Below are 27,188 nucleotides of genomic sequence, written 5' to 3'. Positions count from 1 at the left end.
GGGTTTATTGATCTTTGTGGTATTGACTACTTGCAAAATAGTTTCTGCAGATGGAAAAGCAAACTCATGTTTTTAACTTAAGGTGGTGAATTTGAATGTTGTCCTACTTCCATTTCGTAATGAAATCCAACAAAGAGCACAGGAATTGTGAGTTGGGTTTTGGTGTTTTGTTGTTTGTTTCGTAACAAATCTTACAAAAACATTTGTTAAGCCCTAACAGTTATATTAGACAAAGTGTGTTTATTTTTGTGGGTTTGGGAGGGGAAAAGTTGGGAACAGTAACTTTTTATCTCCAAAAGGAAACTACATGAGTAGAATGTGGTGGTGATTATGGCATGTAATCAGTGAGAGATAATTCCAAAGTTAATCTCCAGTGTATCAGTTGTGAGGTTTTCTAAATAATATAATACTATCTAATGTGAAAAAAAAATTATAGGCATGATGGATTTTCTATAAAATCTGCCTGTCACATGCATTTCTTTTTCACTGGAAATACCAGATTGTAATTAACGCAAGATGACAATTTTTTAGGTGTCTCTACTTTGATGAGGGGCTACAATTTTCAATACTACAAAATAGGTCAAAAAGACTTTAATAAATTGAAGAAGCAAACAATATAATCAAATTTGGACAAAATCTATCTTCTCAATTGCCAGGCAGGAAGAATATAAAAATTGATATTTAAAAGTACACTTTGAAGAAGACAGGTTTAAGCCAAGAAAATTTCATGATGAACCTGTAGAATACAATGATGTATGGTCATATCTAGGTTTGTGAATATTCCTGAGACATTGGGAAAACAAGAATACTGAAATACAATGTAATTTGAAAAAAATCTTATTCAAGCCTGTTTTAGACGAATGTCATATATTTTTAAAATGGAAATAAGTTACACATATTTGTACTTCAAAGAGCTCCGTGTTTGCACTTCTCTCACAGTGAACATAAATAATATAATTTTCTATTTCTGTCTGTTAAAGTTTCATCTTTTTCTGAATGGGAACATTTGGCTTCTTGAAAATAATGGAAGTGTCCTGATCTTCTGGAGAATGCAACCAAAGGAGCTCAGTGTGTGAGCGGGGTCTTTTTGGAAGCCACAGAAGCTGAAGCTTGTTGAAACTGATTTTTGTCAGACCTGTTTCCAGGGGACAGGGACAAGGAACTTGTAGTCGGCAAAGTATGTCGAGGCTTCCATAATTGTTTTTGTCAGACTGTGCTTTTCTGCAAGAGCATGTCAGTCCTTGTTAGTGAACCAGATTCTTTTGATATGCTAGTTCTTGGTTTTCAGAGAAGGACTATCTGTTCTTGACCTCTGCTTTCCTAGCACTGCTTGTTCTAGGAAACTTAAAAGATGTGTAATAGTCTCTTGGTGTAGATTCTTTCTTTTGTTGTTTGTTTTTTGCTTTTCCCTGTTGTAATGTAGTGGAGAGGTCAAGATCTAGAATGAAAATTGTGTAATAAATAAATTACTTGTGTTCAACTTCTTCACAAAGACCCATAAGAGCCCTTTGTAAAAACCTGTCTTCTGGCCAGTTGGCCTCCAACCTTTGCTGCATGGGCTTATTCCAACCCAGGTGCATGAACCTGCATCTGCCTTTGTTGAGTGTCATGAGGTTTCTGTCAGCACGTTTCTTCAGCCTGTCAAGAGCTCTCCAGATGGCAGCTCTATGTAGCTTCCAGTCTAGTATTGTTTAAAACCACCTATTGTAGTAAATTTATAAAGTTTATTAAGCTTGGCTTTGGGTCAGCTTTTGCATTGGTGTCCTCTTTAGTTCTATGCTGTGAAGATTGGCTATAAGAAAGTAGGGTAAAGCACCCTTAAAGACAGCATCTTATTTTAGCATCTTATTGCACTAGTGCACAAAGTGCTTATCTATTGTGGCTCAGTTTGCTTAAATAATATAGTACAGCTATGGAACTCTGTAAATTTGACAAACCTAGAAGAGGAATGCTTGTCATGTAGGATTTTTTATGTGTGTATATGTTCAAAGAATGGTAGACAGCACTGTAAGAGAGATGTTTGTTGAAATCTTCATTGTTTATTGTGCTTTTCTGTGTATGAGCTAAAATGTTTGTAAGAAAATATTTGTTTTCAAAAACTTTTTTTTTTTTGTTCCTGCAGTCAAACCACTGTAACTGAAGAACTCCATTACTGTCAGTGATGCTGTAGCAAAACTTTGAGCCAATTACGGTCAACTTAGAAATGTCAGTGCAGGTATCTGTGATTGTCTTGCTCTAATTCTCCTTTAAGACTTCGCTGTGCTTGGCTCAACTGGTTACTTTTTCATGGTCAAATTTTGAATTCTTGTTGTGGGGTGAAGTAAAAGAACACACAAGGGAAATGATTGGAGTGTAAGAGTTAGGAACAACCTCTGAGTAAAATGCAAGAAAAGGATTTTTAAAATAGTGTATTTGTGGACCGTATTATTCTTTAATTATTAATACAGTTATTATTATAATTTTTCTGTGGAGTACACTAGAATATCTGGCATCTATACATCTCATGTAGACTTACTTAAAATTTTCTAGAATTACTGAGTTCTTAATCTTTATTTATACCCCCCCTATTTACATCTGCTTTCTGAGCCTCTTCAGGGCCTATTTTTTTTCTCTGAAAGTATGAGTACTAGAAAAATCTTTTTAAGATGAAAGCAGGCATTCTTAAGTCATTACATAATTCCAGGATCTTGGGTCTAAATAAAGATGCCAAATATCACCTCTGTTTGCAAATGGCAGCTATGAACTGCCTGCCAAAAGCTTTTTGTTGGATTGAAGGCCAGGCTGGCCCAGAATGTTGGAAATGTGCATCTCCCTGACTAATGCCACTCCGTGATGACTCTTGCTGAAGCGCTAATGAGCGAGTGCCTCTTAGCCAAATATATTCCAGTGTGATTGTTCCTGTCAGCTGTTCTAAGGCCAAGTCTAGTACTTATGTTGTATTGATTAAAAATATATGAATGCTTCATTTAACATAATATTTATTTCTAGCCTGCGTAAGAGCTTAGCAAGTCCATCCTCTCTTCCCCCCATGTTTGATAAATGCACACCTAAGAAAAGCCGTGCGTGTCAAGGATTGTGCTTACGTGCTTTGGGGCTTGGAGGGGCTGTGCAAGCACTGTGCTTTACCATCCAAGTATGACATCCACAAGTCTTCACCCTTACCCCTGATCAGCTGGGAAAGATGATTCTTCATTTTGAAAACAATTAAACATTGTAGTACGTTGCCTAGAGGAGGGGTGGAATTTCCCTTGCTGAAACTATTCAAGACTCAGTTTGGATGAATTTGGATCATCTAATCTAAAGCCCCACTTTCAGCAAAAGGTTGGACCAGATGATTGCCTGAAATGTCTTCCAGTTTAGGCCTTTCTATGTCTCTGATTCTTCACTGGGAAAGAGTAGGGTTTATACTCCAAAGTCTTCCTCAGATTAATTTGGGAAAGATTTTGGGTATTACTAGTTATCCTTCTATGGATGAAGCAGGAGTATGTTTGCTTTCTCTAGATTTAGTTTGATCATTTGAAGCTTTTAACATCCTTATCTCAGCAGATTGGGCATCTTGGCTGCATGGGTTGAACTGCAACAAAATGGATCTATACTTTTGGGGCAATCTAATGGATTCCAGAGCAAGCTGGGATTCCTGACATTCTGGACTTAGGATCATATCAGCGAAAGGTATATTCTTAATGAAATTTTGTATGATAGTTGAGGTCCTACTTTGCCAGCAAGAAGAAAACACCTAGCTTCTGATGCCCTTGTCATTCGTCTGGTTGGAGGGGAGGAAGGAGGAGATTCCAGTACTGTTGCTGGAACCAGATTGACAGAGGCAGGAATTCAGGTCAGATTCCTTTGCTGGACTGAAGAGACCACAGATAGAACATGATCAGCACTTGATGACCTTTTATGTTAATTAAAAAAAAAAAAAGAAAAAAAAAAGGAAGTAATTTCCTAACTGAGGAAGACAACATTGTTTTTGGCATCCAGCTGGACAGATGTTGAACTCTTGATCCAAGAAACATGCATTGCCCAGTCAGTGCTTTCTCTGTGAGTAGGCTACTGTGGACATGGAATATTATTTTCAGCAACGAAGCAGTTTTTAAGTACTATATAATGTGATGCCTTCGTGATATGGGAAAACTACATTTTTTTCTGCAAACTAAAATGTGACTTGAAGTTTCAAGAATCTGCTGACTTCTGCTCTACAGTAATGCTAGATAGCTCTTACTGTTTATTTAAAGGGTAGTCTAAGGAAACAGGAAAAGAAGAGTTAAATCAGTTTGTATAATAGCTTAACATGGTAAGCTCAGATTATCTTCTAGTATGTTACAGATCAAAGACTTCTATTGAGTATTTTTGACTCAGAAGTTCTGAAGTTTGCAAGTAGGTGTTTGCAAAATTGGAGAAGTTTCATAGCTTTAGAGATATAGTAGAATCCAGAATATTTATTGATCTTTAGAAACAGCCATGAATTCTTTGCATGAACAGTGTTATGGAGTACCGGTAAATATGTGAATTGTCTTTTGTTTCTAATTTTTGCAAGCAATAGGATGGTATCTGCAAGCAGGTATTGACTCATGTCTTCTGATTTTCACCACATCGTTATCTCATGGACTGATTAAGTGCATCTGTTTTTATGTTTGTTTGAGGGGGTTTTATCTTCCTTTTTCTGGTAGCTATAAGATTGTGTTGGAAATAAAGAAATTTAGGCAACTCTGTTTTAAATTCTGACTTGTAAGAACTAGTAGCAGTCTGGTATCTGTTGGTCTCCTGCCACTCCTGTTTTTTGATGAAGGCAACTTTCCTCTCCTAGTATTTGTATTACTGTTTTGGTTTGTTTGTTTTTAAACACAGTGGTCCTACACCCTACAAAACAAAGGATTGAATAGGTTTCATGTTAATGCCTATCCTCACTGTGCAGTGGATTGAACATGAGGCCCAGCTCATACACCTGTGTAGCATGAGCCAGGAGCATAAGTTTTGAGGCAGCAGCATAGTCATGTCTGCATGGTGTGTGCCTGGGCTATCAAGTGTCTCTCTGCATCCCACCTTCAGTCAGTCTGGTTCAGACACCACCTTAGCTTCTTTAGCTCAAGTTTCTTTGCTCCTGCTGAGTTTTACAAAGTACATGTGCCCCAGCTTGTTGCAAATGACAGACTGCTTGGTGCGTCCTGATCTCTTCCCCAGATGCATCAGGTCCTTTTTACATGTGCCTGTTTGATGGGTTCTAAATCTGGATTACCTAAAATGGTGCATGATATTCTTGATAAAGACTTGATAGAACACTTATAGTTAAAGGCTGCTTAAAATGTTTCCTTGTCTCTTCTGGAAATACCTGTTGTGATGTATCCTGGCATTGAATTTTGTCGTTTTCACTGCCATGTTACAGTGCTGGCTTTTACCAGGGTACCTTCTGCTTACTGATCAGTTTACTGTCAGACATACATTATGCATTATCTCTGCATTTCTGTACTTTCAGTTGTTAAGCCATGCTTGGGATCTAATTTCAAATGTTCTATTTCTCTTGCTTTTTAAAAATTTTTTACTTAAAGTTTTTCAACTATCTCCTAGATTTGAAGCCTTTTGTCTGATAATTGAAAAGAAAATCTTTATGCAGTATTTATCAAACAGTTACACTTGTGTAAAAATTAGTATTTACTCTTAGTTTCTAACAATGGGAGACAAAACTAGAGGAAAAAATTATTTGGAAGGGAAAGTTTGTCTTGCCAAATACACCTCTTTACTGGATTTTTTTTTTCTTTTTTACTTGGCAGGCTGTTGTGCAACTCCTCTTGCTGCTTTTTAGATTGGTTGTAGGCTCTTACGACACAATACAGCCATGAATATTTCATTATATTTTTGAAGTGCCTTGCTGAAAATGGTAGATGTGGTGGTTTCTGATTACATCTAAGGTGGTTCTGTCACATAACTCAATTGACCTCATCATGTTTCTTGAATTAAACTAATGTTACGTAAAGGAACAAAATGCTGTAAATTCATGTAGGACTCGTTATTACATTGTTATTATTATATAATAATACACATATACCAGCAGCTGAGTCTTGCTTTTAGGCTGTGATTTTTAAACCTGTTAGCTGTTCTTTTGCATGGAGAACTTGGCTTTTTGCTTGGCTTCATCCATTCTGTTTCTTGCTGCTGGTAATGAGGCAATCCTCTTCTGAAGCTCCAGCTGTTCCCAGGCTTTGCTGCTCATTTGAAAATCCTGTTAGCAGAGGAAATGTGGTAAAGCTCTGCTGCTGTCTTGGACAGAACAGGTCTATTGTAAAGATGCATGGAGAAGAAAATGGGAGGTTTCTGAAGAAATTATTCTGTTAGAAACCGTAATTTTTTTGGAGATGGGCTGTCATTGTGAAGCTGCTTTGTCTCTGATGTGGTACGTTTGTTGTGCAGTGAGTCTAGTGCTTAAAAACAAAGATGCTGCTGGTTAGTTTTAATCTTCTTATTGTAAACCCTCAAATTAAGATATGGTCAGTCTTTTTAGTCAGTGTAATCTCAGTGGATTTGAGAAAATTAGTGTTAACCACCCTCCTTACCATAGTGGAGATAAAACTGCCAAGACATGAAAAGAGATAGTTAAGGAAAAGCTTAACTACAGCCAAAAAGCCTTCACTACTGCTTTTGGCTGTTACAAGCATGTTTTTTTGCTCTGTCCAGGAATTCCAAGTCTCAGGAACTGCCAAGTTGTACAGGCTGTAGTATTGCAGCATGTGCTGGGAGTTAAACTTCTAGAACAATTACATCCATCCTGTGTCTCATGAGTTAGAAATACATTTAATTTTATTTCTCCTAGCTTCTGTTTTATCTAAAGGAGACTGCGACTTCTTTGTATTTTTCCTTTCCTTATTAATCTTTATTCTTTCAGTCTTCATTACCGTCTAAAAACAGGGTGAGTGGCAGTTTATCTTCATTTTGATGGATTCTCACGATTGCTTCCTTTAAGCAGCTGGAAATTAATCAGAGATAGTGTAAACCTACAAATCGGTAAGGTTTTTAGGGATATTTAAGCACAGCTATTTAGTAACATGAAGATGAAATAAATCAAGATACACTTCTGATGTTTAAACTTTGTGTAGGTGTTTTGAGTAACAAGTCAGGGCTTAGTGCACTTTTAAAAGCTGTAGACAGATATGAAACTTGCAACTGAGCAGCAGAATTGAGGGGGTTGCTCATACTTACTAATCAAATTTTCTCCTTCAGGAGTTTACTATCCCCTTGGATCAGCCAAGTGTAACTGTGTCTATTGCCTCTTCCTAACTTGCTGTCTCAGTGATCTGAGTTACTTTACTCTATGGTTTAAAAAACTAAGATTTTTTTGATAGGCTTGGATAAGGAACAATTACATGTACTGATCCAAGGGAGGGACCTTGGCTGACCTTTTGAGGTGTGAAGCAATGAGCTTTTGGAGGTAGAAGCCTGAGCAAAGCCTCACTTGCAGCATAGTCTGAAAAGAGTGATTTGCACTGGTAATTGCTTCTACACAAAGTCTTTTTAATCTCAAACCTATTCTTAGTCAACACAGACCTAATTGATGTGTTTGTAAGCTGAAATCTATGCAGATTTTGAACTCAGTGAATTTCATACCTTATAAAAGTATATAACTGGCTATGAATGTTAGTGATTTGTATACTGTGGAAAGTCAGTAAGATGAAGTGCAAGATTTTCAGAATCCTTCTGACCAGTTTTGAAGTTACTGTTACTTCCAAGAAAACAGTGGGGTCTTTGAAGTCATAGTGTTGTCCTCAGTAATGCAGAAGCAATAACAGCAAACAGAACTTGATGGAAAATCGTTCTCCAGAGAAATGTCATAGATCTTGACTGAACCCTTAATTTAGCAATTCACACAAATCTGTAGATTGTGCAGTTGTAGACTTTTCAAAATAGAATATACAAATGATACAAAATCTAATGGAACATATGGGGAAGCTTCATAAATGATCACTGTAGTGTGGTACCTCTTCTCTTGATAAATTGTATGAGTGAAGTAGAATAATACTCCTATGGATTTTGGGGGAACTAAATACAAAGACTGAAAAGTAGTGTAGAAATGGCAATGTAAAGAGGGAAAAAATTAAAAGTAATGAACACTATTTTAGAGCAGTTGAGATCTCACTGTTTTATATGGGTAGGAATGTGTATTGTCATTTAGCACTTCATCAGAATGGTTTATGCTGCCATCATCAGGAAATTTTATTAAAAGTAGCTGCTTCTACAGTGTGATACTTGTTCATCATTTAAACAATTCTCAGTTAAAACTGTTGAAGCTCCTTTTATGTTTTTCGGTATGCTTACAGACTTAATAGCATATTTTGGATAATTAAATGAATTAAAAATCTTTAAAAAATTTCCAAGCACAAGCATTTGGAAATAAGATGAAGTATAGAATTGAATCTAGGTAGACCTGGTGTTCAGGTTTCTGTGCTTTTAATATTTTTCTAAAAGAAATGCAGTGAAACCTGCAGTGTACTTATCTTCTGACATTTTGTATTAAAAACCACACAACATCTTCCATATTCTTCTAGATCCTTATTATGCTGCTTCTGGCATGCAGTGCAGAAGGAAAAATCTTCTAGACTAACACATCACTTATGATGTGAGGTTTATGATGTAGGTTTAGGCTGAACAAACACTTCAGAGCTTCTGTAGTAGAATTGCAGTGCTTTTCTCTTAGATGACAAAAGTAATCTGTTGGAACAGAAGTAGCCTTGGAATGGGTTTGACATTTTAGGATGTTAAGTCAGGAATAAATCAGAATCTGAAGTACCTAATGTACAATCTTAGAGGGTAGTAGCTTCACACAGTCTCTGGTATTCCAGCTCTTCATTTCTTTATAGTGCCAAACATGTCATGCATGAGGAAAAATATTGCTTTGGTTTACAGAAATCCATTGGAGGGTTTTTTTATGTTTTTAAATACTTATAGAGCCACTATGATTTTAATTTGAGCTTCTTTTAGAATTATTTTTTCTGTACCAAAAGGTTAAATCTTAGGAAAGCTGTTCACACAGCTTCACAGGACTTCAAAGTATTTCTCTATGCAGAAAAGCTGTTTAGCATTTCGATATATCCCGTGTCTGTTCTGTTTTAGATGACATACCAAAGCTGGAAGACAGGTCCACAAATTGTCACAAGCATCTTATGTGTAATCTTGTTTTCTTCTTTTCAAGGGCCATCAGTAACACAGATCCCATAGTTTAAGGTTCTCATCTATTAACTTATTATAGTAATCCTTTGGAAGTTTGAAAATTGTATCTCATTTTATGCTGATATTTCCTTTTTCATCAACAGTGTAAAGACTAATCTGTCTCCCCTTCCTCTTTTTTTTTTAAGCGAGAAAATTGTTAAGGGATAATAGAGTAACCATGAAGTAAGTCTGAGAATTTTAGTTTAATCTAAATACTGTGGGGAAAAGAGGTGGTCCTGTTTTATGTGTGGGTTTGGTTTTTTTTGTTTTGGTTTGGTTTTTTGGTTTGGTTTGTTTTTTTGTTTGTTTTGGGGGTTTTTTGTGTGTGGTTTTTTTTGGTTTGGTTTTGGTTTTGGCTTTTTTTTTTTTAGTATATCCATCTACTGTTCTCTTTTAAAATTTAAAATTAGCATGTAGAAAGTTGTGTGCTTCTTGGTAATGAGCCAGTTCTGATTTTTGAGGAACAGTGAAGGTATGAAACTTAGCTTTTTCCACAAAGCCAAGTAAAACTTGAAACTGGTTGAGAAGTAATACTTCCACTAGGAATGGCCAGTATATCTTAGTCTTGTATGAAAAAAAAAAAATCTGGTTTGTGAATGCCTGAGTATCACAAGAAGATTTCATGTTATAGACAGTTCCTAAATTTGGAAGGTGTCAGGGACAGAAGCCCCAGCTGAAGTCTTGGGGAGGTCATAAGGAATCATGGGAAATGGAGCAGGAGAAAAAGAGTGAGTCACCAAGATGGTGAAGTTGTGTTAGGGAGAGCTGGGGGAATCTGGGAAGTGGTTACTGAAATATCCAGAATAATTGAATTGAACTAATCAACACATCTGCTAAGTAATGGTTTTTAAACATCCCTATAGGCAACCCCCCTCTTTGCAGCCAGAGGTTGTGAACCTTGATTTTAGTGGTTGCTCAGTGTGGAGAAGGCATTTATGGCTGGTCCTGACAGGTGGTTGGAAGGATGGGACACTGGGGTTTCAGCAATTACATGTAGCACTGCAGGAAGATATTCATCCTCTTCTGCCCCGTGTAGTTTTTTGGGAAGAATAAACAATGTGGGAACCGGTGTCAGGTTAAGTGAGTGATTATGTTACGTTTGTATAAAGTTGAAGAGTGAAAATTTGTCAGCACCGAGCAGCTGAGGTGCAACAGCTTCTTCCTGATGTTGCTCTAAACCTTGTATGTGCTTGTTTCTGGTCTAATGCACCCCTAGGAAGTCCTGTCTGGGATGTGTTTACTGATGTAACATTATGTAAATACTATTTCAATGCAAAAATAACTTACTAGTGACTAACTGATATTACGATCCCAGCTTAAAATATTCCATAGTAAGCAGAGATCAATGTGCTTTGTAAGCACCTTCAATTAAATGGAAAGCAAATGTTGAGTTAGAATGGATTCTCACTTACTTGCTACATCTGATCGTCTGGTAGGCTTTAATGGAAATATTTGTGTAGCATTTAACCCTAGAACCACTTCTTTGCATGTATTTTCATATCTCATTTATAAGGTAAATAAGGAGTAATGAATGTATTTCCAAACTTTGAAGTTTTTGATCTCGTGGTAATGAGTGAAATAAAAGCTTAGGAAAAGGCTTAATTTCTCACACATATGTTTGGTGAACAGGAAAGGAAACAAGGCTTGCAGTTTCACAGACTTTTATTTTATTTTATTTTTAAAATTGTATGCCTTAATAAGACAAGCGTGGTAGTTTTGCCTTTTATTGTTTGCATTGCATTTGATTTCAGGCAAAACATTTTTACTTTTAAATGAATACTGTATGTAAATATAGCTAATATATGTCTAAACTGTGAAGATGTACCTCTTCAGATATTGTGTCATGCCTTGTGTACTGCTCTTTTGAGCGCAGCCATAACACAAATAACAGCAAAGATTACAGGAGCTGCGAAGAGCAGTTCAGTGACAAGAATTAAGTCACAGCAGCTTGGTGATAAATGACACCCCCTTCAGCCCCCTTCTTCTCCCAAATATGGAAAAAATTTCAGTCATGTAGTTTCAAGTGATGGTATTTTGACAAATATTTCTCTGCATATTTGCGAACAAAGTTCATGTAAAATACATATACTTTGATATAAGTGGCAGAGAACATGTTGAGTCTCTGAAACATGTTGAGTCTCTGGGTTGCCTAATATTTAATTTTAAATTAACAACTTTTTAGAGAAAATAAGGCAAGCACATCTCTTGCAACTTTAGATTTATTAGGAAGAGCTTTAAGGCAAATCTAATAGAAACAGTGTGACCTACTTAAGTTACCATAACATGTTAGATAATTGCTTTAACACAGCATATTGTTGAGACAAAATTTAGTTACCAGGAGCACTAACAGTGAGTTTTCTGGTTGGTTTGTATGGAAGTTTGTTACTGAAAAGTTTTAAACTTATTGAAGTGATTGGACTACAAGTCATTTTGTGATAGGCAGTATTTTGGTGGCAGTTTTAAAACAAAACGTAATAATTCCTGATAATGTTGTTACTTGGAAGTAGGAGTCATGGAACATATCAACGCTCTTCTAGTAAATTTAATATCTCACAAAACTGCAGAGATTTTTAATTCATATCTCTGCAGAAAAATTGACAGATTTAATCCCCCCATCCCAAAAGTGTTCTGATTTTATAAGAATTTCCATTAAAATCATGTTTGCAGTAACTGTTTGTGCTTTGCTTCGAGTAGTTAATCTGAGGGATATTTCCCTGAAAGATTATATTTAATTTAGCTTTATATAACAAGCTGATTAATTTGTTCTAGATGGGAGGAAACCCAGCAGGCAAAGTCGCTGTCATATCCACTACAGAGGTTGTGTGGCCAAGAACTGATGTTGAGAGCTAATGAAAATCATGCATCATTTAAAACATCAATTTCCTGGTTTTAGGAGTTACCTCAGATATAATATCATAATTATGCTTTCTTGATATGTGGTATTTAAATTTATTGCCTTTATCTTGAAATGTGTGAAAGAATGATGGCACTGAGTAGATGTGGTCATTTTAGGGCATCTCCATTTAACATCAGAGTAAAATGAACTAACATCAGGTGTTCACACATCAGTTACATAAAATGAGCTAATCACGGTTTGTTTCTCTTAAGCCAGTCTGAAACACTGAAACCAGTGTAAAGACCAGTTTTAGTCCTTTTTCTGTGTGTGGGTGACCTGTTGGGAGGAAATGATGGCAATGAGGTAGGCGGTGTTCTGCTCTAATCTACTTCCCTCCCATTTCTTTGTTTCCCTGGGCAGAAAGAGAGTAGTGAAGGTGTAAATGATTTATTTTTTTTTTTTAGCAAATGAGGACAGGGCAAGCACGGTCCTTTTTAATGACTGTGCTTCACTTGGAATGCTTATGAATGCTTCAGGCTTAATCATGAGAACTGTTAATGGCTGACTGCAGCTGATGGTCTTTAAACAGTGCTCTGAAAAAGTATTGTCTTAGGTATGTATCAGTGTTCAGTCCTTGAAAAAGAAAAGCTTGTAATGTTTCATTTGAAACTCTGTGTTTTGTCCTTTGTTTCAGGTACTAAATGCCTGAGGTAATATGAGGATTTTGTACTGATCTCTTGCTAACTCTTTGAGTTTTCCATCCTGTAACCTTAAATGTGCACTGTTTATTTAATGATATGTTTTGCAAAGTTTGCTTTGTGATTCAAATACCTGACTGAAAGTTGAGTGCTATTATCTTGAATAATTAGGGCAGTGAATGTTGGATATTCCTGCCTTTCTCTTAGTACTTACATTCCAGATTTGGGAAAGATCCTAAAGAGAAAGGTAGGGTTCTTTCTTGGTCTTTATAGACTCTGCCTTCAAATTGATTATTAATTCTTATCAAAGAAGATAAGTATTTGCATTATTTCAAAAGTGTTTAAACAGATTTTAGTATGAGAGATGGAGAGTGGAAGTATTTCTAATACCTTCTGAAGTAATGAAATTGGTGAAGCAGTCCAAAGTTTAGTTGCAAATGAAATCATATCTTACCTTGGCTATTTCTTATAATGCTGGGTCATAGGTTTTGTTGTCCAAATTTGAGTCTATGTCCTTCACATTTTTATCCTTGTAGTTCTTCGGGGGAGAGGAAAAAAAAAAAGCCCTTTGCTTTTGGCAAAACACCTGAGTTTAGGTGGTCAGATGTTGTAAACATGAATCATTTCACGTTAATCAACGTACAATTAGTGATTTTTATGTGTGTAAGTTAGTGTACGTTTTAAGGGATGCCCTGTTTGTCTCCTCTGTTTTGTATGGAAATGCATCTCATGTCCTTAAAAGCACGTGGCCTCTGTTACATTGCCATTCCTGGTGCTTTTAGGTATTTCATTTTATTGTTTCTCTAAATCTCATTGTTCTTGTAGAATTCTGTGCAGTCCATTCAGTTCTTAAGTGTGACTGAGAGTCAAGTCTGTGATGCACGTTGTGTCATTTCATGGTTAAGTTTAATTTGTGCCATTTCAAGATTGGGTATAATAATGGAAATAATAAGAATGTAACAGAATATAAAGTATTCCTTAGCATTGTTTTTTCTGAGATTAATGTGGCACACAAAAGAAAATGCCAAAAGTAATTAAATAAAAGCTTACAGCAACACAGAGTGAAGAGTTTAAATGGTTGACTGCTTAAAAAGACTAGTATGAAATATTTACATTTCAGAGAATAGATTTAATTCTAGTTTAGTTTGTAGTGCTGAATTGTCACTTAGTGGCACATGAATTGACCTGACAAATAAAAAGGTTTTGCTATGCAAATTAAATTTCTTAAGTGCAAATACAAGTATAATAAAAAATGCCATCTGTCTAATTAAGCAAATTAAATATTTCTTCAGGGAGGATGGGATGACATAAAGTTGATAAAACCTGTGTATACATTGTTTCTGTCTTTTAATAAAAAACACTCACCTGGTTTTTAGTAGTCCAGAAGTGCCTGAGGGGATGAATAAGTAGAATTCAGTAGATGTAATCCAAGAACTGACAGATACATTGTTTCTTTTTTTAATTCACAGATTATACTATGTTAAATTGATAATTATAAGCAATCTTATACTGATTTAAGTATGGAGTTTTCAAAATATTTTTGTGTAGTTTTAGTTATGTTTTTGTTATTTTTCCTGTGTGTGAGCATTACTTTTCTTCATTCTCATAATGACCTTCAACTGATGTTAATATGCTGGAGTCGATGCCAAAAATATTTTATCAAGAATATTTCAGATTACTTGTAGCAGTGGTATTAAATGAATGCAAGCCAGCTCTGGTTTAGAAGCCTTAATTAGGAAAGCTTATTTTGCAAGTGATTTCATTTATCACCCCGACCTCGGGAGTTTGTACACCCTAAAGTTTTGTTTTACTTTTGTTGTTTTGAGGCACATGGAGTTAACACAAACTGTCCACTTTAAAGTGGAATGACGGTGTTTCATTTGCCTCTAATTGTAACATTTTTCTGTCATCTGATGTGTCATTTGCACAATTTGCAAGGCATCGTAGTTGCAGTTTGTTTGCTAGTATGAATTTTGAATAGGTTATTATTACAGATAAGAATTTATCAGGGCTGTTAATGTAAAATATGTCTGGGTTAAAAAGGACACTGTGTGATGGTCCTGTCATGTAGAAGACTTTGATTTATTCTGAACCTCAAAAATACAAGAAGTATATGATATACTCTGCAGCTTCATCAAGGGCCAGCAAGCTGAAGTTTGGATGCCATTAAATAGGCATCTGTTTAGTTTGTATTAATAAATTGTGTCTGTTGGAGAGAGAAATGTGCTATGTTCTGGTAGCTCACATAAATTAATATTTGTTTGTGTCATGAAAGAGAGTAACCTTGCTTTCTAAATTCAAAGTAATTTTAAAAATTGCTTCTAATATCAGCATTCTGGCTTCTACATGTGTTTGAGGTGACTGTTCTAATTAATTCACTTCAGTCCAATTTACATGCATCCATGCTCCGTGAAATACTAGATTTCCTGTTTGCTTTTAGCAAAAGTTAATTCCTTTAAAGCTTACTTGGCTGACTGGGGTTTGTTTTTTTTTTTTTAATTCAATCATTTTAGTTAGTTTTCTGTTCAATATTTTCATGTCACTTGGGAGGAAGTATTTGTCTCTGCTCAATATAATTCATTTTTAATTAGGATAAAGTAGCTTAATCCCATTTCAGGCTCTGTGCCTTTTTTTAAATATATATACATATATAAAATAATGTAATATCTTCATGAATGCTATTTTTCTGGTTTTTATAAAAATCATTTCAGATTTAAGAATAAGAAATTATTTCATACAATGAGAGAATGTAATTTGATTCTCACATTATCTTTGAGCCAAAATGTGTAATACCTGCTGATTCTGTAGCACACAAGATCTCTACTCTTGTGTTTACAAATGCAGTAAGCACAAAATAGAATTATCACTCTGAAATGGTCTTTGAAGAAGGTAAAAACCTGCTACAGGCCTTAAAATCTTTGCTCTGTAGAACTGCTTAGAAAAGTCTTGTATAGATAGGTCAAGTTGATGAACTTCCTATTAGTGTTAAGGGTGAGATCGTCCCCCAAAGTTTACATAGGGTAGAATTCAAAGATGAGCAGTACAGAGTTTATGTGCACAGGTACAGAATAACTAACATCTGTGTACTTCAGACTGTACTTCAGTAGTGATCAGGTGAATCCTGGAAGTTAGTTTGCAGTTGCAGGCTACTTGAGGCTAATTGTTTCAGCTGGAATTGCAGTTGGAAAGGAAGACAAGGTTGTAAGGAGGGTCCTTTCCCCCTTCTTGTCTAGGTCATGGTCAATGGCTTTATGTCTGTGATGTTTCATGACTTACAGTAAGTTAATTTACAGCTCAGGTACTTCTCTCTGCCCTAGAAGACATCCTAATGTTTTATTGTTGACAAGAATTTTTCTGGTTCTTTCTGCAAATTGTTACAGACTACTTAGCCAGCTGTAGGGCAAAATGGCCTGGTTGAGAAAACAGTACCTGGTTACACAGGAACCTCATTGTGGTTTTAGGTTTGCAGGCAGGAGGGTTCGCTGCTCTAGTTCAACAGGACAGGGTTATCTCCCTCACGGGCAGGGTGCCAGCTGTGTTCAGTTACTCATGAATCAACTAAGAACTTTTGGGCACAATGAAGAGTTGTTTAGCTTCTGCCTGAACACTCGCTAAACAGTAAAGAAACATGCCTTGGTTATCTGACATCTAGATCCAGATTGCAGTTTATTAATTTCAGTTCTAGTGTGTGATTTCTTCACGTTTGCTATCACACGATATAGGTGAGAGCCACTGAGAATTCATGGCTGACTGTTGAAAACCTGGTGGCAAACGTTACCCATAGAATAACTGAAATAAGTTTGTCAAATTAAGTTTGTCATTATGGCCCCATGCTCTGCTGAATAGTTTATTTTGGTCTATGAGCTTTAGCTTACAATTGCTTAATTACCCATCTAGCCTTCTATGTTTAGAATAAAACTAAAAAATAAGCACTGTAAGTGAAAAGAGAAACTGAGTTCTGGTTTTTATTCAAAAATCTCTGAGGGTGTGGTGAGTGAGGAATGGGGAAGCTGCAGTGTAAAGCACACTATTGCTCAGGAGTTATATGGGTTGTGTGTGTTTCTGGACACAAGAGCTTCTGTCTGGACTCCTCAGTGATGCAGGTTTTATACAGAACAGCAAACCTCCTTTTGCTTTGAGATACAGTAGTAAACAACAGTGTCCCAGCTAAATCCCTGAGGAGATACTTTGGCATAAAGGGTCCTTCTGTGAACAGGGCCAAGTTGCTGCTGGTACATACCTCCACTTATTCCTCAAGCCACTCTGTGTTGGTCATTGTTAGAGAATAGTGTACTGAAACCTAATACCATGGGACATTTTGTTAGAGGGATGATGGCAGTATTAATATGTGAAGCCTGAAGAAGGATACTGTCTCTTGAGCATCCAGAGGAGAGTAGAAGGAGTGGAGCCTTCAGCTACATAAAAATGGGGAGTGACAACTTCCAGGAAAAGTGAAAGAGGCAAGAGAGGGAGGTGTGTCCTCTCGGTTTGGGCACAAAGCCTAGGAAAGTGTGCTTTGAAGTAGTGATGGGATGTGTGATTAGTACTTAAGCTGTGATTTTTTGACTTGCTGTAGCATTGTCATGCATCAGGTGAAAAGAGGCTGTGCAGGCTGCCCTGTAACTCTTGGTAGCTGGAGTGGCTTTTGGGTAATGCTGTTTAGATTGCCTCCCAAGTCAGGGCACTGGTGTTGGACTTTGAGCATCTTTACAGCCTTGCTACTAATAAAGTTACTACGAGCATTTTATGTTTGGGCTAAAAATACATCTTGTTTAGATGAGAATTTAATAACTTTTGCCCTTTTGTTCCAGACTGGAAAAAAAGACACTAAAAATATTATTTCTTAATCCAAGTAAGAATATCTGGAAGGGCTAAGGTAGCAAGCAGACATGTAGTCCTAGTAACTCCACTATGAATTCTCAGATGTTTAGGGTAAATTCTAGAATATTTTTCTGGTATAGGAATTTTTAAAATCTAGCCTCACACTCTTGACCTAAAGGCTCAATCCAGATTTTACTTGTTTTTTTTAAATCTACCAAAAAAAGGTTTTGTTATGAAATCTTTCCAAATCCAATGTATTTTGAAGTTCGCTTTGTCAAACAGCATTTAACTTTTTCATGTATGTTTTAATGACTGATTCCTGGAATGTTATTCAGAATACATGGAAGCTGGGGGCTGTCTAGAGGACAACTAGTTTTGAGTCAGTGCTGCTGATGTCTCTGTGTGACTTCTCTGTCTCTGAAGAGGAGCATGGAATGAAGCAGAATTGTTTGCTTCATATGTGGCACGTGGGAAATTATTATCCCCCTGCACGCAGCACTGGTGAAGCTGCACCTCAAGTACTGTGTCCAGGTCTGGGCCCCTCACTTCAAAAGAAAAACATTGAGATGCTGGGGCATGTCCAGAGGAGGACAATGGAGCTGGGGAAGGGTTTGGAGGATAAGCTGTGTGAGGAGCAGCTGAGGGAGCTGGGAGTGCTTAGCGTGGAGGCAGGAGTGTGACCTTATCACTCTCTACAACTACCTGAAAGTGCATTGTAGCCAGGTGGGGGTTGGTCTCCTCTCAGGCAACCAGCAATAGGACAAGAGGAAATAACCTCAAGCTGCACCAGGGAAGGTTTAGGTTGGACATAGGAGGAATTTCTCAGCTGAAAGGGTGATCAGGCATTAGAACAGGCTGCCCAGGGAGGTGGTGGAGTCACCATCCCTGGAAGTGTTCAAGAAAGGACTGGATGTAGCAATTAGTGCTATGATGTAGTTGACAAGGTTGTGTTTGGTCAAAGGCTGGACTCAGTCTTGGAGGTCTTGTCCAACCTTAATGATTCTGTGATCTTGAGATAAGGCTTTTGGATGCAGATATGTGTCTGTACCTAAAATATAACCTACTGCTATGTCTTGCAGTTACTTTTACTTCACTATTCCTTCAAGGATGAATCCTTAATAGAAATAAATTCTTCAAATTTCAGATACTTTATACTTCAAGGCCCTTATTATTTCTACTTTACGGAGTTCCATCAGTCTTGTCAGCCTACATGGTCGCAATGAAGTGTGTGTTGGCATTTTACCTTGCAAAAGATGTCTTTCTCAAGAATTTCATGTGATATGTAAAGTTCTTCAAAGGAACCTTTTTGCAACTTGAGAAAGCGAGGTCCTTTATAAATGTTACATGTTTTTGTATCTGGAAAATTAGGTTTGGGAGTGCACTTTTCCCTTTTTTAAAGTAAAAATGCAAGCATTTTGCCACTGAGAGGCTTAGCTAAAGTGAAAGAAAGAGTGACCAAGGGTAGTTAGTTTGCAAATATTTGTACTCTGATTTCTGTCCCGGAGTGGATTCTCTGAGCTGCTGTTCAGGGTGTCTGAGCCAAGGCTCTGTTCTGTAGAGGGTGCTAAGCTCCACCTCTGATGCCAGGAAGAAAGGCATACTTACAAGGATAGATGATGGAGCATTACATAGGGTTTAAAAAGCCTTAAAACCTCTATATTGTTTCTGGTGCTATTATGTGGTACTAACCAGTAGAGTTCACATCTCATGCCTGGATACCAGGGAAAGAGTAGATCTCTCTCTTTTTACTTTCCTTTTTTTTTTTTTTTTTTTTAATTTTATTTTTTTTTATTTTTTATTTCCCTAGAACTTTTTCATCTTACCTACCCAGCCTTTCAGTGGGTAACATGGGGCCCAACTGCAAATTTACTACTCCTTCTAAAGGAGATTTCACATATTTTTGAATCTTAGAGTGTCTTGGGCTGGAAGGGATCTTAAAGATCATCCTGTTCCAACCCCTCTGCTTTGGGCAGGGACACCTTCCACTATACCAGGTTACTTGGACCCCCATCCAGCCTGGTCTTGAAAACTTCCAGGGGCATCCATAAGTTTTCTGGGCAACCTGTTCCAGTGCCTCACCACCCTCACAGTGAAGAATTTCTTCTTAATACCTAATCTAAACCTACCCTCTCTCAGTTTAAAACTGCTACTGCTTGTCCTATCCTGACATGCCCACGTAAAAAGTCTCTCTCTGACTTTCCTGTAGTCCAGCTTTTTCTTCATGCTCCAGTATTCAGTTTGAGAGGGTAGCTTTACACTCACATTTTCCTTCTAAAAATAAATAAGAAACAGACAGGCTTGACAAACTAAGTGGAGATTCTTGCTTTTTTTGAGGGAATCTTGCCCTTTGAATCACTTTTATGTCAGAATCACAAGACATACTTCAGGATGTGCCAGTATATGGACAGGGAGTACGCAGAGGAAATGTAGGGAGACTTGACTGTCTTTGTGAAGTGTGCAACACTTAGTTGTTTAATCAAGTGTTGCTTGCTCTTTGGGATGTTTACTTCTTTTTAAAGATCTTACTGAGAATGATGTAAAGCTGGTGGAGGATGAGGATGGGTAACAGGTAACTATCTCTGGGCTAGATAAATGTGCTATCAAGCTGGAAAAGCATGTATAGGCCTAGTGGGATAGTGCCATATATATGCAGCAGAAAAGCTGTGTGTGTGTGTGTATATATATATATATGTATATGCAGAAAGCTGCCTTAAGAGTAGGAGGGAAAGAGAGGCTGGAGAAATGAAAAGCACTGAAAGGCAAACAGAGCAACTAGGTAATAGGAGACCAGGTAAATAAGAAACTTTAAAGATGGAAAGGTGGGATAGGAGAGGGGGAGAAGGTAGATGGGTGTTTTGCTTTGGAGAACCCAGTGTAATTGAAGTCAGAATACAAACATCTTCATGTGCTGCCTATTTTCTTTCAGTGGTGGCTCACTTTACTTGATTTTTCACTAGGTAGCCTACCTGAAAACAACAACTAACCTGCTTATTCAGTGTCTACTTATGTGACAGTGATAATTTCAGTTTTCTTGAGAAACTAGGGTGAAAAAATAAATCTTAGTTGAGTTACTTGACCAACAAGTTTAGGAGTGCAGCAGGGATTATGTATTATCATTGAACCGACTAGTCTGCCTCAGAAAAGAGTGAAAGACATCCATTGGAAACTGGGTTAGATGGCTTTCTCACATGGTTTTTTTTTCACAGGTACTGGTGTTGTTTACAAGTCCTCTTTCCTTCCAGTTGTCACTTCTGCATTGTTTATTTGTTTGGGGGGTGTGTGTTTGTTTTTGTCTCCCCCTATATAAACATCCAGTTAGTCTTTCACTCTGGATGAATTTTGAATTTTCAGTGGCAGTGTCCTTCTTCAATTTCAAATTTGCCATTATTCTTCAGTATTGTTGAATATTTCATTATTCTTGTATTTCGTACAGAAAGGAAGGAGAGACTTTCCATTATGTCTTCTAAGTACTGCTCATTATATTGAATATCCTTGTAATATTTTCTTTGTAAGTAGTCCTGTTATTTTCAAACTCCATGTAATTTTTCTCTAGATTTCTTATAATATTTTTTCCTTCTATTTTAGTGTCTAATATATTAGACACTAATATAGCAGGCAGTGAAAATATCAAATATAACACTTTGTATGGGAGTAAATTACTGATTTATGGTATTGATGTTACAGTAATTTCTGCGTGACACTTAATTCTATTTTTATGAATACTAGATATTTTATATGCATTTTGATATATCATCACATAATTGTCTACTATGTGCCTGCTCTCAGTTCTAGACTTGATGAAGTTGATTTAGATTTTGGTAATGTGTTTAGTTTCTATTTCTCCTTCAGACTGGCTTTTTAGTTTAAGCAAATTTTCCATTAGCTTACCAAGGATACTGCTTGTTTGAAATGCCTGAGAGTGGTCATGACCTTATTGTTGTCCAGAGTTTCAGGCTGTCCTTGCTTTTGAAGTGCAGTTAGATCTCAGTTAAGTATTTCATACCTTTTCAAGTAGCAGCATTAAGTGCTCTAACAGGTCTCTTCCTTCAGTAGTAGGGTCACTGTAAATTTTGGAACACACAGTATTTGTGCCTCAAACTTATTTTCTTTGTTTGATTTCGTTCCTGCAAAGTGATGAGTATTACATGGAATGCTATGCCAAACTACACTAATGTGGTTATTTTTAAGTGAGTTTGCTGGCTCCAAAACACGGAAGTAAAATTCAAACAGACGTGAGTGCAGTTGGAATGAAACCCACTTGTCTCTGTCAGTGGAGATGGTGTTTGGCAAGTACGTCTGGATCCCAAAAGTGGTTCTGTTCTGTGATCCAGCCTTCATGTAGAAAGAAATAAAAGGGACACTTGGAAAATGTTGGGTTTCATTGTGTGGAGGCTTTCTCTTGGGTCCTTGCCAGATTTTCTCTTTCCCCTTTCTCTGTCTTAAGCCACACTTTCCCTTCCTATTTCCAAATCACTGAACTCAGGTTTGATGCCTACCAGTGAAGGATTGTGCTTCGATAAAGATCATCTTAAATACAGTTTTTGTCTGCCTTTTGTCATCTTGCTTATCCCCATCTTTAAATGCTATGTAATGCTATCCACCTATTTAAAAACTGCACTTTCCACCACATTTTAAAATTTAAATGGCTTTTATATTTAAATTTCAGAGCACAGTAATGCTTCTGTTATGTTAGAGCTAGGAGCAGTAGACAAAAAGAAAGCTGTATTCTGAATATTCCCACACATCTTTTCCCTCAAATGCTACAGCTGTTTTATCCCTTCATAAATCTTTAATCAGAGGATTTCAATACTTAATTACAAAAAAAAAAAATTAACCTTGCATCATTCCTTTGCTGTCAGACAGTATTTTCCTTATTATGTGGATAAGCTAGGCATTAAGGGACTATGTGATTTTTGCAAAATGGCATGGCAAGCCACTGGCAGCCTCTAAGACTCCTGGTTTATAAGCCTGTAATCTTCTGACTTGACACTAACATTTTTTTCAGCTGGCAAATCCAGTGGAAACATCCTAAATCCTGTTTGGGACTAAGTAAGAAAGTTACTGCATAAATGTGCTAATGCTGTTGTTATCAGTGTTGAGAAGACACCAAGTAAAAAATTGAGTAAATGTACAAAATAAAAGTGTGAGTGATTTAAGGATGTGCACACAAGGTGACTCCTCAGGGCCAACCACAGCAGTGTAGAATGACTGGCCTGTCCCTCAGCAGCTGTGGCCAGAGAGGTGAAAGCTGACAGTACTTACCCTAACACCCCTCATTAGGCAAAGGTGAAGGTGACTCAGACAGACCTGGTAGAGTTTTCTCTTCCTCTCACGTGCACACAACTTTTTTTGCTGTTACCCATATGGTTTTTGAGAGTCTTGAGCTTTGAAGTTAATGCTCTATAGTAAACATGAGGGAGATTATGCTTTCTCAAGTCTGTTTGTAAAAATTCAGCTGATACCACAACATTATTTGTGCTTGAATTGCCTTTTCAAGCTTTTTCTTTGCAGCCAGTAGAGAGAGAAAAAATTATGCAAAATGACGTACCCAGGAACTTCTTTGTTTTTTCCAGACGTATCAGTTGAACAAATAAAATAAAAAAATTACTTCTCTGGGAAGACTGTGCTCTCTTTGTGTTATCCTGGTGTTTTTATAGGACTTCAGAAATTGGTGCCCTATCCAGTCACCTATGGTATCCATATTGTTCTGTGTGCAAGTGTATGTTGTATTTGTTGTGGAAAATGACCTGTGATTCCCCAAGTTGTAGGTGGTGGGAACAGTCAATTGAGTGAGCTCTGTGTATAACAGTGTGCAGAGCTAATTAATAAGCATTCCCTTTTTTTTTTTTTTTTCAGGTCTAAGCCCTTATTGTATAGCCTGTGAGTGTTTTGGGTTCCCCCACCCGCTGTTTCAGCTCTATTTGAAATGTTACCACATTTCACAAATAAGCTGCTGTTTTTTACACCTTGACAAATAGTACTTAGGTGAAGTGAGATAGCGCAGTGGTGTTAAAGCACGATAAAAGCAGCTGAGTTACGCAAACAAGAAACTAAACATTTCACTGAGATGGATTCAGTTTTAAATATAAGGTATATTTGAGGTAGAGGAACAAGCTCCGATTCTTTTAAATCAGATTTTAAAAGGTACCTTGGATAGTGACAAAGTTTTGTACCATTTTTCTTGTGACTGAGATGTTGATTATGGACTAGAGATAAATCAGGAGAAACCAATTCATTGTTTTCCAAAACTGAGAGACAAAATTAAAATAACACGAGAGTAAATATAAATAGTATGTCTTGGGGTAGAGGTATCAAACTCAACATTTTAATGTTTTCCAGTGCAGCTAGCACAGGAAATGAAATACTTAAAAAATCTCTTTTATTTAGTATTTTGCTTAAACTAAGCAAATCTTCATGTGAGGGCAGTGTACACCTTCTTTAAGAGTAGTGTAGGTACATAATCATTTAAGTCTGTTTGACATTAGGCATGCTACTGGGCTATGCTCTGACTACTCAGGTCTTCCTACTTTCCAGTAGTCTTTTTCTCCTCTGAGGAAGCGATGCCCAAATAAACTTTCACGCAACTTACCCCTGTACTGTATATCAAAAGAAATCTCACTTTTGATATTTCTTTGATTTAAGCAGTAGTAAAATACTACAGGAATGCATGCACATAATTTTATTTCTGTATTCAGTAGCTTAAATAATGTGGTTTAAGATTCTGTCTCCTGTCCTTCCCTCTTGCTTTCCCATAGTTGAGGGTGTAGCAGGAGAGGATTCTTTTTTAGCAGGGGAAGCTCAGTATGATTTTTTACATTACTGCGATGTGCAGTGCAATCTGATGTTGCTTATGAAACAACAGTGTGCAGTGTACATTTAACTGAAAATTTTAAATGAAGCTTTTGTCACTAAGTTCAAGGTCATGGATCTCGTGCATTTTCAAGGAAATTCTTGTAATGGGCTCAAACCATGTTTCACCTGCAGTCTGGCTCTTCATTAGCTGATCGGAGGGATTTGCGGCATTGGCAATAAGTTCTGCTGGTTGCTGGCTGCCTGCCAAGGCAGGGCTGCTGTTCAAGGCAGCAGGTCTCTGCCTCTCGCCAGCCTGAAAGGCACTGTGCTTTCAGGAAGAATGCAGTGCAGGGCTTTATGTCGAGTCAAAATCGACGGGCTGTCCTTGCTTTACTGAAACAATTGCGTGTTTATGGTTTTGTAGTACGTGATGTCATGAGGGTGTTGGCTTTTAGGAATTTCACTACTGAGGAAGCAGTTTGAAATGCAGGCAGAATCCTCAAGACCTTCGAGTATGCACTTGGTTTCTTTTTAGTTAGCTTTGAACAAAGGTACAGATGGATATGCACATACGTATTTTTTTTGGTAAGGACTTAACATATGGAATGTAGGAGCGCTTTAAGTGGATACAATACCTGAAGGCAATGTCGAGTCAGTCTGGATTTTCAAACTCTCTTCCTCTACCAGGATATCCATTCTACCAGGTGTCATGCAGGTATATCTTGTTTTAAGTTTCATCTTTTAATGCACTTGTATATAGAGCTGTAGCATAATGCTTGTATTAACAGATTTTTTGTTTCCATATCTTTGTTCTCTGAAAAAAATTATGAAATTGGAGAATTAAGAAGCTGAAAACCATAAATACAGTTTTAGAATGCTTTTGTGTCTGACCTTATAATTAAGTTCACATTTATTTAAGGCTAATGTTTTTTATTTCTAAACATACTAAATATTTTGAGAGGTTTTCTAACTGGAAAAATGAAGTTGTAACCTTGGAGATTTTTTAAGTGAGTTGTGTATTCGAATATTTCAGTCATTTATTAGGAACCAGATATCTACTGTTGAGAAATGGAAATTATACAGATTTCTAAACCATTAATAATTTTAGGTCTTTTTGTGCATAATTAAGGTAAATAAACAAAAGTACTTACTGTCATTATGTTTTTAAGACAATTCACACAAAACGTGCACGTGTGGAAAGGTGATAAATGCCAGTGTTGTGGTAAAGCTTAATCGTAAGAGCTTCTTACTGTTTTATCTTTTTGACTCAACAGTCTTGTTCTGTTAAAAATCCTTGCTTCTGAAAGTGCTGTATAACAGTTTGCTAGTGAATGGGTTGGATTCTAACCATGAAATTACTCTTCCTGCTGTAGAAGACTGTAATATTGCATAATAATTAGAGAGAATGTGTTACAGTACTTCTGTGGCTGAAAGAACTCAGGTTTCTGGCACACCTTAATACAGGAATGTAATCTCTGTTTATTGTGTCTAAATCTGAAGTCCCTGCCTCTCATGCTGCAATAATAACAGAGGGAGGGGAAAATCTGAGTTAGGACAGGAGTTTTGTGCTATTACTCATCTTCCTGTAACACATATGAAGAGAAGGATAAGGGAATAAGTTAATTATTAACATATTCAGATCCAGAGAATGAACCTGACAAATAAACTTCATAAACTGCAGCATAGACAGTGGTATGGGTTATTTTTGTAAGGTTGCAGTGATAGTCAGTTATGAGTAGAAACATAAGTGGTTTTGCACAGTGTTCATTTAAACACTTTTTTGTGTATTTCTTGAAATAAATGCCTTCATTTATTTACATGTTTGTGTCTCTGTAGCACTACCAAAGCTGTCTGCTCAAAGGTACCAGGAAGGTTTTATTGAAACCGGAGTTGGCCATTTAGAGGTCGACCACAGTGATTGCTCACGGTTGTTTGTCCTTTGGCCTAACTTCGGTGGATGCTGAAGTCCAGTAGCTTTTCTCCTTCCCCCCCTCCCTCCTTTTTTTGTGATAATAGGCATGAATAAACTGAAAATTAAAGACAACACAAATTCAGTAAATGGTGGTTGGTGTAAAAGCCTTCTCTTCCCACTAGTGTGTTAGGTTAGTCAAACACACAGCTTTTCACTGCTGCTCCTTGAGATCTGCATGACCAGAGCCACCACCCAACTCCCAGATTTCCACAGTGACCTTCTCGACGGAATGAAGGTCTCGTGAGCAGGTTCCAAGTCCTTGCCTTTCTGCTGTGAAAAGAGATAGATTGAAGTTCATGAACTTTTGGATCCCTGTGGCTTATCTGCATATTGGTTTTAATACTCTCCTTTCTGTTTTTTCATTTTTTAAATAGTTATTCAGCATTTCAATGAAGCCCGTGTTTAAGAATTTTCAGATAAGATAATTAGTTTCTGTGATACGCAACTGAGCTTATTAAAATCCTGTTTCATGTATGTAAAATTGGGTGGACTTACTTCCTTTCATGACTAAGTCATTCTGACTTTGCAACTCTTTTTGTTTCAGTATCTAAAAAGAGAAATTCTTTACATAGTGTACAATCACTGATAACTATGTAAAATTAGTATTCCTGCAGTCGTTTTAGAGCTCATCCTTGGTGCAGAATTTTCACTCAGAATAGTAACATACATCCATTTTTGTGTGGGGAGTAATGTACTTTACACAGACAGGGCTGAATTAGGGTTTTCATTCTACTCCAACTGGCATATTCTGGTGAGTGAACTTTTTCCAGTAAAAGAAATAGGCAGTGGGTTTACTGTTTATCATAATTTGTTTATGATCTCTATGGGTGGGAAGGTTAGACTACATTATGCTCAATTTGTATCTTAGCAGAGA

General features: G+C 36.9%; 1 protein-coding gene across 14 annotated transcripts in view; it reads left to right on the top strand.

Moving 5' to 3' along the window:
* The window catches only part of PLEKHA7 (pleckstrin homology domain containing A7), a 157,884-nt gene that overhangs the window by 28,465 nt on the left and 102,231 nt on the right, over nucleotides 1–27,188 (top strand). For 2 of the 14 annotated variants that reach the window (XM_064657461.1, XM_064657459.1), the window contains exon 1: nucleotides 24,654–25,057. The exons of 11 other annotated variants lie outside the window; for them this stretch is intronic. In XM_064657461.1, coding sequence (XP_064513531.1) covers nucleotides 24,987–25,057 — 71 coding nt within the window. In that variant the 5' untranslated portion in view covers nucleotides 24,654–24,986. Of the gene's footprint in view, nucleotides 1–24,653; nucleotides 25,058–27,188 lie in introns of those variants that run through there. One more of the 14 variants, XM_064657465.1, reaches the window with a different exon arrangement.

The sequence above is a fragment of the Pseudopipra pipra genome, chromosome 6, assembly GCF_036250125.1.
Source record: "Pseudopipra pipra isolate bDixPip1 chromosome 6, bDixPip1.hap1, whole genome shotgun sequence".
NCBI lineage: Eukaryota > Metazoa > Chordata > Aves > Passeriformes > Pipridae > Pseudopipra > Pseudopipra pipra.
Note: the sequence above shows the minus strand (reverse complement) of the source record. Positions and strands in the feature narration are given on the sequence as shown.